This window comes from Anneissia japonica, unplaced genomic scaffold (genome assembly GCF_011630105.1).
Source record: "Anneissia japonica isolate Jap-2015-1 unplaced genomic scaffold, ASM1163010v1 scaffold11779_len1430905_cov172, whole genome shotgun sequence".
In the NCBI taxonomy this organism is placed as follows: Eukaryota; Metazoa; Echinodermata; class Crinoidea; order Comatulida; family Comatulidae; genus Anneissia; species Anneissia japonica.
The window spans coordinates 515,432-531,614 of NW_022740041.1; the positions used below are offsets into that span (position 1 = coordinate 515,432).

Here is a 16,183-nt window from a genome sequence, read left to right on the forward strand (position 1 = left end):
CTTTACTAAATCCTAGATCCGCCACTGGATGGTCCCACATTTCAAAGTGATTTTGGATGTAACACGCATCAAATATTTGACACGCGTTTAGCACATGGCTATTATATGCATGATAACGAATTATCACTAATTCAGGGGAAAATGTATTTAAAATTAGAATAAATTGGTTTTATTAAAAATATAAAAACGGTCATGCAGTAGTTTGAGTCATTAGATAGCTTTCATTATCTTGTTCGAGAATCTATTCACCAAGAAAATTTCTCTTGTCTAACACAAACCAGCCAACCACATACTTAGTAAAATCTAGTTGTCGCGCGCGTTTATTGTCACAACCAAACGTTGATTTTGGTACTAGAACCCGGGCCCTGCAACCAACTGTGTAGACTTGCCACAAGTCTCTAATTTATGGATTTTTCGTAGTATATTAGCGCATTTCGGAAAGCGCCAGCAGCGTCAGTTTATGTTGAGAAACTTTTTTGATGAATCCCAGAAAAAGTATACTATGGAACGCCATGCAAATAAGTAAAATGAAACGCCATTTGTGCCAAAATCGATTTATTCTTAAGCATTTCAACCGATTAAGACAAAGATTAGGGACTGGAACCCAGTCTACCAGCTGTGTAGTCACGCATTTCAACTCTCTCAGGTTGGTAACTATACAAGAATTACTTGTTCAAATGAATCTTATCTATTAATAATTATAGTCTATGCATATTTAAATTTGATATTGCATAAATATATACCGTAAACCTTGAATTGAAGCCCAGTGGGCTTAATCTTGAGATGGAGCCCATCTTGAATTGAAGTACCCCCCTCCACTCCCTTGAAGCCTAGTAGGCTAAATCTTGAGATGAAGCCCATCTCGAATTGACTGTGCATTAATTTTAGAAAACAAAATAAATTAAAAACAAGCTTGGTTTATAATAGTCTTTAGGTAACATAATGCCAGTAAATACACTCCATGATAGAGATTGATGTAAAAGTGGCTTTAATTATTGTTTAATTGTAAAATTCTCAAAATTTACAGCATTCATTTTGAAAAGAAACCCCCACCCCCACTCTTTACATTGCAAAAGTAGCCTCGAAAAGAAGCCCATCCAAAATTCACACACACAATAATATTTAAATTAAAAGTGTTTTAATAAATGGTCACAAAAAACTGCAGGATTTCTTGGGAACAGTCTACCACCACTTACAGCAGCTTATTAATATTCATGACACCCATAGCAAATGCTAGAGAAATACAAATTTTCTGTTTTATTGGGAATTTAGATACAGTTGAAGTGGTTGGCACAGGCACAACCATTGGTATTTCAAAACGCTTGCTGTGCAAGGCACTCGTGTCTTTGGACAAAGGTGCTTTATCTGGTACAATTGGGCACCTGTATATGCTTGTAAGGAAGACAAACCCCACATCATTGCACAGTCTGAAAAGTGAGAGAGCTCTGATTTTGAATTACCATTACAAACACAAAAAAATACAAATTTCATGCAAACAGCAGAATAATACAATGAGGTTTATTTATAGCTTTCTGAAATATTACAATTCCTTTCCCGTTATCACTGATTTAAATTACATGAACATTTACGCAGGAGTACGATGCAGTTTATTATTAATAATCTGAACTCTGACCACAATTTTCTCTAAAAAAAAAAACCACTCAAAATCTAGGATTACGACAGCTAGTAAAAAACGCAATATAAACATGCTATGAAACAGTAATTGCTCTATGAAGGTTTTTACTAAATATTAACATAAGTATTTAAGTTTGTGTTTAAATTACATATTCTTCATATTGTCTGACATTTTCTGAATATATATATACTTACCACTTACAATGTTTTTCAACAAAGGTACACATTCTACAATGTTTACACAATAATGTCAAATTTCCTATTAAATGAAAATGGGCCAAACAACCCAATCAAAAACTTTGAAATTCTAGAGTTGGGTACTATGTGCAGAGCTACCCATAATGAAGACAATGGGTAGTGTAAATTTAATACAGTCATGTTAATTACAGAGCATTATTTTCACAAATTGTAAATGGTTAGAGAATTAAATATCTACCAGTTTTTACAAAATTAGCTTATTTGCAATCTTAAGTAATTTAAAACACTAAATATGTATTCTATAAAATTCAATTACTGTACAAGGGAAAAGGTAAAAGTATTGTACATTATTGGGCAAATAGAGATCAGGTTTATTAAACATCTTTAACGAGGGTGAAGCTAAAATCAGTGTTAGACACAGTGCTTTTTATTGGGCCCTCGGACAAGACACATATCTATAAAATACCAAAAAACAAACATATACTGTACATAGATGATGCTCTACATGAACTAAGTCTAACTAGGGTTTCTTTTTTTATTGAACCCAGGACACTCAGAGATTGGATGGCAAGCATCTCATGAACTATTCAACTCCACTCATAACACAAGCATAGTTTATTCTCTCAATTAAAATTATGCAATTCAACTCTGTTAATAAAATAACATTGTACAATGCAGAATAAAATGACACTATACAATGCAGAACAAAATAACATTATACAATACTGTATATAAATGCAGAATACCAACCATTGCAATACGGTTACGGACGGACGGAATTCAGCTGACTGTACAACAATAGTCATGAACTCATTAGTAATGAACTGTTGACCACTGTACACTATTAATGGACTATGTAATTATAGTGACCACTGTACACTATACAAAATCATAAAATATTTAATTACAATTGTACAAATACAATAATTTTAATCAAAATTGTACACCATCAATTGTCACTTGAACTCAATTATATTTTTACTATACCTTAGTCATGCATTTTATTTTTCATCAGTGATTGGAATAATTTTGCAGTTGCTTGGCTTTTATCAAATTTTTTTACGTAAACAATATTTATATAATAGGTTTTTAACGACAATGCGTTGACAGACCACACAGTGTAAAAAAGCATTTTCTTGTAGCGTTGTCCTAATAATCACCATCACATAATGTGCAATCTGTATAGAATATATACAGCTCCCTGATCTTAATTATTATTTTTCTCTGGCTGGGTATTATGATATATATATGTGATGAATGAATCTATGCCTAAGGCTAAATACTGTTCATATAACCAACCAATCTGCAAGTTTATTTAATGTTTGAAGAAAATGATTAGTGCACTGGAATTAATCTTAACTACTTCGCAAACAATTTACAATCACTACTTTATGTCATGTTATAAACATTGAACAACATCATTATTATAATTAACGTAATTTTGATTATCATCATCATATTAAGATCATTAAACAGTTATTATTATTATGATAATAAGTATAATCGTTATAAAATATTAATCACAATATTAACACTATTATCTCGTTCCTTCATTATAATGGACATTAGGAATGAGTGTCGCTAATAGCCACTAGAATTTTTGCTGCTTGGCCATGAATTCAAAACTTAAATATAAATGTAGACATAGTAATGATTGACAGGATAAAATATATTACATAATTAATAAAGAATTTAAATTACCTTTCTACATTGTCATGACATCACTTTCTAGTCTAATATTGAATTTTACTTACATTACTGAATATGTATTTCAATTACATTTAAAACTTTTTGGGGGGGTTTTAGTAAAGCAAAATAGCCTTGTGAAAAATATCATTATCATTCCTGATAAAGGCAACCTTAATAAAGTCTTCACTTCAATACTCATTCATATCGAAACAAGTACAGTATAGATATTTAAAAAAAAATTAAAAACGTGTGTGTATAAAACTTTAGAAAGTCATTAAAGATCATACATAACTAACAGAGTACAATATTCAAATATTAATTTAAAATTCCATTTTCACTAGAATGCTTATTCACTATATCAACTTTAATATTACTTACTAAAATTTCTTGTTTTTTTTAAAATAAGTTTCAAATGTGCTTAGAGAGCAATATGCAAAGAAACTATTATTTAGCTTACTCAATATGTAGCAAATTTGCCAACATCAGCAACAAGAACTGTCTCACTCACAGTATGTAAATATTGTAAACATCTCCAATTTATCATCACTCAACCAACGGATTAAGTAGCATTTTCATCTCCTCTGACCACTCATTTTCCAACCCTCTTGTCTGACATTTTCTGTGAGCAAAATCCTAGAAATGACTCTGCTTTCAACTTGTGAGAAGTTTTAAAACAAGTTTCGAAATCGTCTTTACTTCATCTGCTAGAAGATGTTCCAATCTTCCCACATGATACAGGCAAACAAAAGTAATATTAAATTCTTGAAAATTTAATACAATATAGTACACCTCCTGAAGTTTGTATCCCCTTTGCTTCTTCGTGCTCTGAGTCAAGCTGTAAGTCCTTAATAATCGCATCTCCTAATAAATGCAGGTTCTTTAGAGTAATGGAAGTGTCTTTTAATGTAAGTTCTTGCAATGTCTGCATTGAATACATTAACGTCCCATGTATACTCTCTTTAATTAACACATTCCTGTTTTTAGGCCGAGATGTAAATATAACCACGCTATTTTTAAATTTTTGGTTAAAGAAAAAAATTCTGCTTCGAAATTTATTTTCATTTCTATATTCTTCTAATGCATCTAACAACAAAACGTCACGGCACAGTATGAATTGTCTGATTTTGCCTTCTTGGTGCAAAACATAAGTATAATTGTCAGATATCAGCATGGTGTTAAGATGTCCAAATTGTCTTCGCCCCATACATCCTGTATAAAAGGGAAAATATTTTAATATTTCTTATGTTGGCAGTTCATTTCCATACAAATATAAATTTTATGATTTATCTGTTATAGTTTTTACATTGCATTGGGAAAAAATGTTCTTAACCAGCTCAGTGGAGTAGCAAATGATAGTAGAGGCATAGGCTCCAAATGAACAATTTCATTAACATCTTCGAATGGTATCTAATTTCATATTATTTATCTATTAATTACATTCAAATGATGTTCTTTGGAAAAATCAAATTGTTTAAGAGGTTGGTTACTAAGTAATGAATATCCTTAAATTTCATATTAATAGAATCATACCGTGTGCGTGCTCTTGAATTTTGGTCAATAAATTCCTATATATACTATTTGATACACCAGCTGACAGTGAGAACTCACACTCATAAGGTCTATTGATGTTTGCAACATATAGACATCTTGATAGGTGGGCCTATGCGAACCGCTGAGGAACCGCTCACTGTACTGTATTGGCTAGTGATATTTCTAACGACAGCCTTTCAATACAAAACCCTTGATATAATAGAGTACTACAGTGTTACGTCACGATACCATGTGATACTACTCTGTTGCTATCATTGCAAAATGCGTTCAACCATACGCCATTTTCTCCACTGACAAACAACTGATCCCAATTTCTAACGTAATTATTAAGATGTTGTATCTTACTTTTTCTTTGTAAATGTTAATTGATGATTAAATGTGTGTTCGATAACTAATAAAATGCAAGCTTTTATGATTTTAGTACATTTTGATAGTAAAATATTAGATTTTAAAATGCCTATTCCAGAAAGCCTATGAAGTCGTTGAGGCGTAAATATACACTTACTTAAAGACAATGTGAAACAAACTATGTAGAAAGTGGTACAAGTCACCTTCATATTCATATTCCCCTTCCACACATACAATACTTTCTTATTATTTGAATGTATTTAGTCACAGAAAAGTATTGGAAGCTTACTTTTTATCTTTAATTCCATCGGTTCCATACGTCCAATCAATCTACGAAAAAAGAGGGTCAACCGGAAAAAATTGCAACAGTAATGAAAAAAATTGTTTTCAACTCAGAATTCAATGAGGAATAACATATCAAAAATCTAGAGAAAAATCTAATTCCAGATGTTTAACTCTGGAAGAAGATAATAAAACCATTGAAAAGCAATTTTCCAAGTTTAAAAACCTAAGATAACTAATGTTCATTTAACCCTATTCCTGTATACGGACTCACTGTAGAGCCTGATAGGGGAGAGAACCAATGAATTTTTGTATCTTTTTGTTTTTGTACATATAGACAATCTTTTACCAGAGGGTAACCAGTTATAGTAGTGGTATAGTGTATGATCTTTATTCTTCATAATTTGTTCTACTTTGCCTATAATACGTTTCATGAATATCATGTCGAAATCTAAATCTAACTGCATGATTTTGCCAGCATGTCTAACAACTCGTCTTAGCCTATCTATATCAGACACTCTACCATTACCAAACCAAACAAGGCATCCAAAAACAAGAACACTTAGTGCCAAATTTTACTAAAATATGACAAATTTTACACATTTTTACCCTAAAATGATATTTTGAAGCTAGTCTTTCACTGAAAGACTTAACTTAAATAATTATTTTAATTTTTTTTACTTTTTTTCACTAAAATTAACAATACATATTTTCTTAAATAAATGCAAAAAATAATAAGCTAATAACCTAGCTTTCTTAAATAAATAAAAAAATCAGGTGCAGCTTATTGATTAAAATTACATAAGGGCCAAAATTGATAAATTGGTGCTGTACAATCTGATTTTAAATATTTTGGCTAATGAAAAATTTTTGGCTAATGAAAAATATTCTTGACTATTCAAAACATAAAACCAGAATGAAATCTTGACACGAATAATAGATTTAAAGACATATTACAACAAAATACTACTACAAAAATCCATTACTGTATGTATAGTACATCTTCAACATTATTTCCTGACATAATGTAATCTCAACATTTACAACGTTCGCAAATAATTGTTATAATACAAAAAAAATCCACTATTGTAATTGCTTTCTTAACTAATTTCTTCCTTTCTCAATTTCCCAAAATTGTCTCTATACAATTTTTAATTGCAAGCTAATTAGGCAAATCAATGGAGTTAAAGTTCAAGACAAACAGTATGTTTCGTAGAAACATATTCAACATGTATGCACAGATGTGCGCGTAAAAAAAGTTAAATTCAATCACATCGTAAGAATGGTAAACAGTTCAAGAAGCAAGAAAAAGTAATGACTGATTGCTAGAAGCAATCTGAAACTCAGTGATGGTCCGATTTTTCCACCAGATCAGACCCCTCGTTGCTGGATACTGTATTTGGATTGATGAATAGACATAGTTTTATAAATTTTACAGTATATTAATTGGCACTTAAGTTTGGAATGTTTCTAACAATTCATTACCAAAATATGAATTGTAACTCAATTAGACTTCACTACGATTGACTTAATAGCGTAAAATTTTCTTTAGTCTGTTTTTTACAAAAACAGTATGTTTGCAGGAAATTATAGCACAGATGCAACATGTTTGATAGACGTAAGAGTTAAACTTAATCACTAAATTAATAAAAAAAAAAATAAAAAAAATGCACATTGTAAATAAGGTAAATAATTTAAGAAGCAAGCAAAAGTAATGATTGATATAGATTGCAGTTAAAACAATTCATCTTCTTGTACTTACATTTCTTGTGGATTCACATCTGAAATGATTGGTAATCCTAATATAAATTTTAAAAAAAAGACATGAAATTACTTTGTTTATTTATTACTTTTTAATTTAATGTATTTGCCATAATAGAACTGAAGTTGGGATGATGCTTATTCAAAGTGAGTGTTTATTCGAATAAATTCAAATTCACATCCACCCAATAAAATTCCTGTGTATTGGCCTGTACATTTTGCATTACCTTCTATTTTATTTTCTTCTATTATGCAAAAAAATTGGTCGCATTGGCTTATAAAAGAAACTGGTAAAGACTTTACCGATACCACTGCTTTCACCGCTTCTTTTATAAAATGATAATTTACTGTCATGAGTGCTGGTCTCATTTCCAAGTATTGGTCCACTCCAAAAATAGAAAATACTTCCAAATAAAATATGAAAAAAAAACCTTTAAGATTTAATTTTTGCTAACAAATATATTGGAGATTCTGATTTAGTATTACAGAATTTTACTTTAAAAAAAATAAATAAATAAATAAATAAATAGTGACAAAGATCCAGTCACAGTATAAGCTTTTCTCAGCTTTTTGTTGTGTGGGAAATTATAACCTCTCTGATGAAATAGTGATAGTACTATGATGATGGTGGTGGTGGTGAAGAAGGCAGTAGTGATTTATGATTATGATGATGATGATCATCATCATCATCATGGTAAAGTTAAATGTATATAATGATGAATGTAGTGGTAATGATACCACTGTTGATTCTATAAGGTCGGTCAATGAAAATAAAATGATTAATACAATAATTCTGACCATCATAAATATGTTGGTAATAAAAACCATACCTGATTTTTCAAAGGCATTCGAAATAATTTAGTTTTGCTTCTAACGGCCAACTTTATTTAAGATATTTTCATGATAGGAGGCACAAAATATTGTTCTTTGGTGTGATAAAAACATTAATCCAGAAAAATCAAACACACTTTTATTAAAAAATAAAAACACATTTTCTAAGAACACTGAGGCTAAGAACAAAATAAGAACAAATTGAGGCTGAGGTAAACCTGTCATTTGGGGCCATATTTTCTGACGCCACTTTTACCTACATACCACCAGTACAGTGTAAACTGCTGTACAATAATAACTTTATATATTTGATGATTGTGTAAAATAAGAACAAAAGAAGAACACTTTGAGCCTGAAATCGACCAAAAAATAAGAAGACTGAGCCTTGGCAAAATTTACTGGTTGTTATTAAAAAAAGAAAAAAAAAGTGTAGGTAACATGAGTAACACTGACCATCTGTATAATCCACTGCAACAAACTTTGGCATTGTTTCTCTGACCTGGAAATGTACTACCTTTATTCGCTTCTCTATAATGGCCGTAATTTGAATTTGCAAACAAAAGCAACTTACATTAATTTTTTTCAATTAAATTTGTAATTAAAACATATACAATACTATTAAAATTTGATAGAAAAATATTTACCTACATCAAACTAAAAGTCAAGCTCAAAAACTGTGGGTCAAATATTGATAACTTTGCTTTGTCTATTCTTAATGATGTTTACAATAAATGGAACACATTATATAGTAAAAATAATAGTTCATTTTGTCTAAACATTTGAACAATGATATTCTTATTTCCTTCCTTCTCAATTTCTATGCAAAAGCTATATTTTCTTGTGGAATACAACTAAACTACTTTTTGGTAAACAACTTTTTAGACCACTCTAAATCTATTTACTAGTCATATTCAAAGTGAGGGTTTATTTGAATAAATATGGTAATAATGTATTTTGCATGAAACCAAAGAGAATACGAGGGAAATTATGCAATTTATAATCATCTACGAGACTAATGAAGTGATGCTGCTTTTAATCATGGATTAGAAATCTTGACAATCTTGAGCACCCATCATAATTATTGTGCATCCAGAATACAAGTAAACTTAGAAAACTACTACTTTACGCAAAATATGGTTATGAAGTATTCAGTCATCATTCCTGATGATGACATAATTAATGTTGAAATATTGAATTGTATTTCGATACTGGGAGTAGTATGCATTATACTATCTAATAAATTATGTAGTATACTTTAACTTTAGTTAAGACAACAGGTTAAATGTCAGGAAACGTAAAATTAATTATACACATTGTTATTGTAAACAGTCTTGCTATAGTACAATAAAGGTGTTATGTAATATACAGTAATGTATATTTGAGTGACTAAAATATGAAATTAATATTTTAGTCACTCAAGAAATAATAAGAAATTATTCACTTCTATAACAAGCAGAGAAAATATTGCAATGTTTTACTATTTTTAACACTACAATACATGATAATTATGAGAATACTGCATATGCCAGAAAATGACTATTCTAAAATTGACACCGATAAACATTAATAACCAAACCAATTTAAACAGTAATTAATTAATATACCTTTAAGTGTTTATGAATTTAGCAGGAATGTCACAATAATCCCAAAATATTCCTTTACTGGGTAATTTTCTTTTTACATAATTCTCGATCTAATAATTTGTTAATGATGTATTTTACATCATATAAAATAGGAGGAATAACACAACTTATGAGACTACTGAAGTGATGTTGCTTTCAGTAACAAATTAGAAATCATAAGGTTAAAAAAATATAGGCAACTTGACCACCAACTACAAATTTTATTTTTCATGGCCCATTTTATTTATGTAATTTTCAATTAATTAAACAGGTCTAGTGCAGAGTTTGTTTTGATTTCACGCTTGGATAAATTTTGGCAAAGTCGGTCACCGATGACGTCATTGACTGACCTTTGTTTCTAAGGTCTTTAAAAAATGACACTTCAAACTCATTATTTTTGTACAAAATCAATTTTATTCGTAATATATTACCAACACTTTTGTTTATAATATATTTATAAATATAAACATGCTGTAGTTTATAGAAATTGTTAGAATAGGTGGCAGAGGCACTTTAATTAAACAGAATACCTGTTAAAAAGTTTACAGCATCAAACATTTCATTTTTTTTCAACTTATCAATGAATGCCTTCATATTTCCTTCTCAAATTATTCCTCTTTTTTTCTAGTTCCAAAATGAAACTCCAGCTATCGTCATACTCGTTTACTGGGTTATTGTACATGCCACTTATCGCTGTTTCATCCTGCAATGTCAGTGTTGCTTCTAGCTTCATCAGTCGTTGCCTATGTAGGCTGAATTTTGAATAGTCTACTTCCCTGATATTTGGGCATGATGACATTTTAAATTGAATTTCTTCTCCTAAATTGTCCAGTTACTTTATTATGTCATACAGGATGGTATGATCTGCTGAACTTAGATCTCCCGTAACAATTAAGGCATCTAACAAGTCTATTGAAATACAATATTTGGTAATGGTAATGGTAATGGTTTGGGACTACATGGTCTCTATGCGCTTAAGTTACACGAAAGAAAACAAACCAAAAACTAAATCCTAAAATCTAACCAAGTGACCTAAGAATTTAAAAAAAAGCATGAGAAAACAGACTATCGCAGGGGAACCAACATCAACGCACCGTTTTCCTGCAATCAAAGGAGTTTTTCAAATGCTCTCTGTAAAAAACTTTCAGGATGTTGGTGGATTTGTGATCATCATACCATCTTGCAACTTTCAATGTAAAATCGGTAAATTCTTTATCAAATTCTATAAAAATTCCAAAAATAAATACTGAAATAATGGTCGAGGACTAACATTTTTATGCATTAAAAATTGAATTAGGTAATGATGTATTATCAATTGTCTCCCTGAAAACAACAACCTGCACCCCCTTCTCCACTTCAAAAAAAGCCTATGATGCATTTATAAATCTAGCCTGCATTCTGCATCCCTGCAAAATGTTATTCAGATAATAATCATTAAATAGACTATAACTACAATAGAATAGAACAGAAATTCTATTAGCTTCAATTGTGGAAGCGTGTGGCACAAATGACTGATGCTGGACACATTCCTTGTGTTGTTGGATAAGATATTTTATCTATGTTTGCATCTCAACAACCAGGACAATATATGTGTACCTGGTAGAAAGTGAATGATTCAGAAACAAATTACTAGTGCTGAAAAAGTTTTCTTTCATAAATACCTAAATATGCGATTTAGTTTTATTTTAGGCCTTCTTCAAAATACCTATGCCTACAGCAGTTGAATTTTTTTGCTGTAAACCAAAATAGTTTCATCCATGCCGACTTTCCGGTCGGTTAGTGTGAGTTCTGACTGAACTCTGCAGAAACTTCACATTTATCTTCCCATCGCGATGTAAAACAAAATGTCGGAAAACTTTTCTTTGACGCATGCGCATTTCCATAAATGTCTACACACACATACACACTACACACAATAAAAAACAAAAGAAATGTGACTAAAGAGTGATTACAATAGTTCCTATTGCATTGCATGCATAGGAACTAAAAAAGGTGAACAACATAACCATCAACTACAAATTTTATTTATTTTTTCACAATCCTTTTTTTTTTTTTTTCATTTATGTAATTAACAATAATTAAAACAAATTCCTGTTAGCCAACTTTCAATTTTAATTTCTTTCAACCTAATGAATGCCTTCTCCTTTCTCTCTCTCCTTTCAGAATAGGCTATACAACACACAAATAAATACTTCAATAATTATAAACATTCTTGGTTACTGCAACAAATTAAAGCACTTACTCATGAATTGTCAAATGCCTTTAAATTTAAAAACGGGAATTTAAGATTCATCAAGTCAATGAAAGTGGATATTAAAAATGAGACCAAAAGGAGCCTAAGATTTCTTTAAAAGAAGACTCCATGAAGTTCTGATTTGCTCAGAATGTAACATGAGTAGCCGTGGAATTGCCCTTTTCCGAAACTGTTTAAATTATCACTGGATAGTCATACTGTATTGTTCCATTGAAAGGATGCATCGATAATTCCAGTACCCAAAATTCCTAATCGTAGTATTTTAAATGACTATAGTCCAGTAGCTTTAACTTTGATAGTGATGAAATTTAATTATTTCAACCTTTCTCATTTAATTGATCCTTATCAGTTGCATATCAATCAGGCAGGTCTATCAATGATACTAAATCAGCATACAACCAAAGATGCTATGAATTTTCCACAGCATTTAATACACTTAATCATAATTATTCTAATCAATAGGTTGTTTAAACTAAAGATGAACTCTTTTATAATCAAATGGATAGAAAGTTAGTAAGGGAAATCGAACTTAAGAGGTATTTTTAGGAAATAAGTCAAGCGTCAGCACTACTTAGGATCCCCCAAGTTTTCCGAATCCCCTTTTATTCATATTGTACACAAACAAAGGGCACAGATCTGTTTCGAAAAGTGAAGGCGGGGGGGGGGGATATTATGTGTGACCACGCCCGCATCAGCCGGAAATGACATTTTTATATAGTAAAATTTATCATCATCACATCACTAGGCAAAGTGAATCTAATCTATGTGTGATGTACCATAAAAAATAAAAAATAAAAAAACATAGTCTTTTATTTATTTACTTTACTACCTTATTTTTGAAAAATGTTTCTGTATTGTACTTGTTTGCTTTGTTTCTTACTTTAGGCCATTGCCTAAAGTAAGAGAGCAGCTTTGGTCAGTCGGCTAATTTGGTGGTAGCCACTGTGTGTGTGCTGAACCGTGGAGATCTCTAGGTCCATGGTTAAATTCCCATCGCTGCTCCCTTGTGTTTCAGTTAGAGGGCTGAAATGCAAGTTACAATATAGCACACTGTCTTTCAGATGAGACGTTTAAGCCCATGTGCATTGTGGCCCATGTGCATGTTAAAGAACGCAGTACACTCTTCAGAAAAGAGTAGGGGATTGTCCCCCGGTGTATCTTTGGTGTTCGCACCGAATAAGTCCAATCCAATCCAATTGCCTTCTTTGTGTAAATTGTCTTTGTAGTGTTCCTTATTATTTTAATGGGACCCCTTCGGAAACAACCAGAAAATGCTTAAAGGGTTATCCTGAAATTCTTTAATTGCTGTTTATTATTCATTTAATTTTGTACTCTGTTTGCTTGTGAAAATTTAGAAATAAATCAAATAAAATCAACTACCTTATAGTAAATTCATCATTATTGATATAATGTTATTCGCTTCAATGTACCATAGAAATTAAAACTTGATGTATTTACTTAACTTTACCTACTTCACAAGCGGAAACAAATCTTATCTTTACACATTTTTTTTTCTCATAATTACAATAAAGGCAAGCACACAAACAAGTCAGATGTTTATGGATAGAGGCACCGGTATCTAGCTATAATGTTATCTGCCTGTACAGCGGTCTTTTGTTAAAACCTGGTCATTTATGTACAGTAGTTCATTTCATCAATTTTCAGGCATTTTTCTAACTTAAGAATTTACATTGTGGATGAAATGTGGGGGGGGGGGAACCAACCCCTCTATATAAAATTTGTTGGGGGGGGGGATTGTACCCATGTACACAAATGACTATCAGGTCTGAAACATACATATACATTATTTAAAATATACAGATGACACTGTCATAGTAAAGGAACTGAAGATGAATATCAAGAGGAGTGTATTCTTTAATTGGTGTAGCTTTATTGCCTTTTGCTTAAAGAACAGAAAACCAAAGAAATACTATTTGACTTTTGTAAAATATGCAGTCCTCTACCTCCCCTTGATTTTAATAACCAGGTAACTGAGTCTGTTGAAAACTTTAAGTATTTAGGTGTGGTTATTAATAAAAAAATTTTTAGTGGAGAAGTACTTCTATAGGTGTGGTTATTAATAAAAACAATTTAGTGGAGTAGAACATTGTCATAATATTATAAAAAGAGTAATACTCGACTGTTCTTTCTCAGGAATTCAAGAACTATGGGGTACATAGAACTGTATGAATTTTTTTTAAGGCATTTTTAAAAATGTCATAGTTCAACTTTTTATGATATTTTAATATGTTTAAAATTTGAAATAAGCCTACAGTATTTTAATATGGTGTTTGACATAGTATTTTAATACAGTATTTTAAATATATTAGCAAAGTTAAATTGCATCATGTGCGTACTCTTGTGGCAAAAAAGCAACAAAAAAAATTAATAAAGAATGACAAAAGACCTTTATCCCAAAGCCCAGCAGAGTTTGAAGATATACTTGGGATGCCTGTGAATTAAATTTGAGTAAAACATAATGATGGTTTAATATAGTGATGTTTATTCACCTACTTGACAAACAATAGTAGTTAAGAACTGAATTAATAACTAAATAAATCAAATACGGGATAAGTACAGTGCTTACAAATTTCAGAATAGATTTTTGATTCATATGCACAGCCTACACTGCTCATGATGAAATGATTATCAAATATTTTTGAATTATAAAAAACCAAACTAAGCATATTTCATTTCATTTCATGTTTAAAATTTTTAGCTACACATTCTAAATAAAAATCCTATAAAAAAATACCATTTCTTTTGAGGAACCTGTTTCTATATCATTACAACAGCTCATGTTTACACACTATATACAGTAATTAAACTCTACAAGCAATGAACCAGGAATGCATTTCAGATGTTGAGTATAAATGAAAGTAAAATGAAACATGGTATAGGACTAATATATATTTTATTTGTTAAATGCTTTATCTGTTAACAAATACATTGTTACATAATACTATTGAGTTGCTAATTGGAGTTCCTAGACCTATTGAGTTGTACCTTAAGTTACAAAGAGCTATAATAATGTTACATCTGCTGGTCTCGTAATTTTTTGTAAATTTTTCATGACTTTCAAACATAATCAATTGTGTGAACCACTGAGAAGATATCAGTTATTATAAGTATGTAACTTTATTATTATCATAAATACAGTATTATTCAACATTCATAATGAAATAATAATAATATTAATATTAATAATAATATTAATAATAATAATAATACAGTAGAACCCCATTTTACGTACGGTACAGAACCGAGGGCGTATGTAAATCAGGGGATTCTTAAAATTAAGGTGGGTTAAATTTTTGGTGACTTTTGACCTAATACATGTGTAATACTCAATAAACCTATGTTATGAACAAAGGATGTTACCAAGCCTAACATACAACTGTAGGCCTAGGCCTACGAATAAAACCATTGCTTTTATTCATTACTTTACGATGTCATAATAAAGTGTTCAAATAAAACCATGTGTCTAGTGTATTAATTCATCATTTTATACCTTTTAACCAACGCACATGAAAATAATGCAAGATTATCTATACGACAAAGGTAAAACTTGGGATTCCCCTTCATGGTTATTCTAAACAACAGAGCTGTGGTCCTGTCTGGGTGTGTTGAGACAAAAATGGACAAACTAAAAACATGTGCACAGCACTGGGTGAGCCAAACAATAGCGTTTGTATGCAAAATTATGCCTACCCAGTAGTACACTTCATGTAGAAAATTTGATCAGAAGGGGTTTTCACACGAAGCTAACAGACAGAAACTAACAAATCTATTTTTACATGGTGGCCCTGAAAAGGCCTGTTTGTTTTGAGCATTTTGGGGGTTTTTATGATGTCATCATCGGTACGAGGCATACGTAAAACTGAGGTACCTAAAAACGTGGTTCTACTGTAATAATAAAAAAAGTATTAATAAAATAAGTGACAAAAAATGTATTATTTACTACCTTCACCAAAATCTTGTCTGTTGACAACAGAGAGCGCCACCTATATAT

General features: G+C 30.8%; 1 protein-coding gene across 1 annotated transcript in view; it reads right to left on the reverse strand.

Annotated features, from left to right (window-relative positions):
- Nucleotides 1-10,494: 10,494 nt before the first annotated feature.
- LOC117118164 overlaps nucleotides 10,495-16,183 on the reverse strand; it is an 89,737-nt gene continuing 84,048 nt past the window's right edge. The window contains exon 22 of the mRNA XM_033262679.1: nucleotides 10,495-10,693. Within this exon, the coding sequence (XP_033118570.1) occupies nucleotides 10,495-10,693 (199 nt within the window). The remainder of the gene's footprint in view (nucleotides 10,694-16,183) is intronic.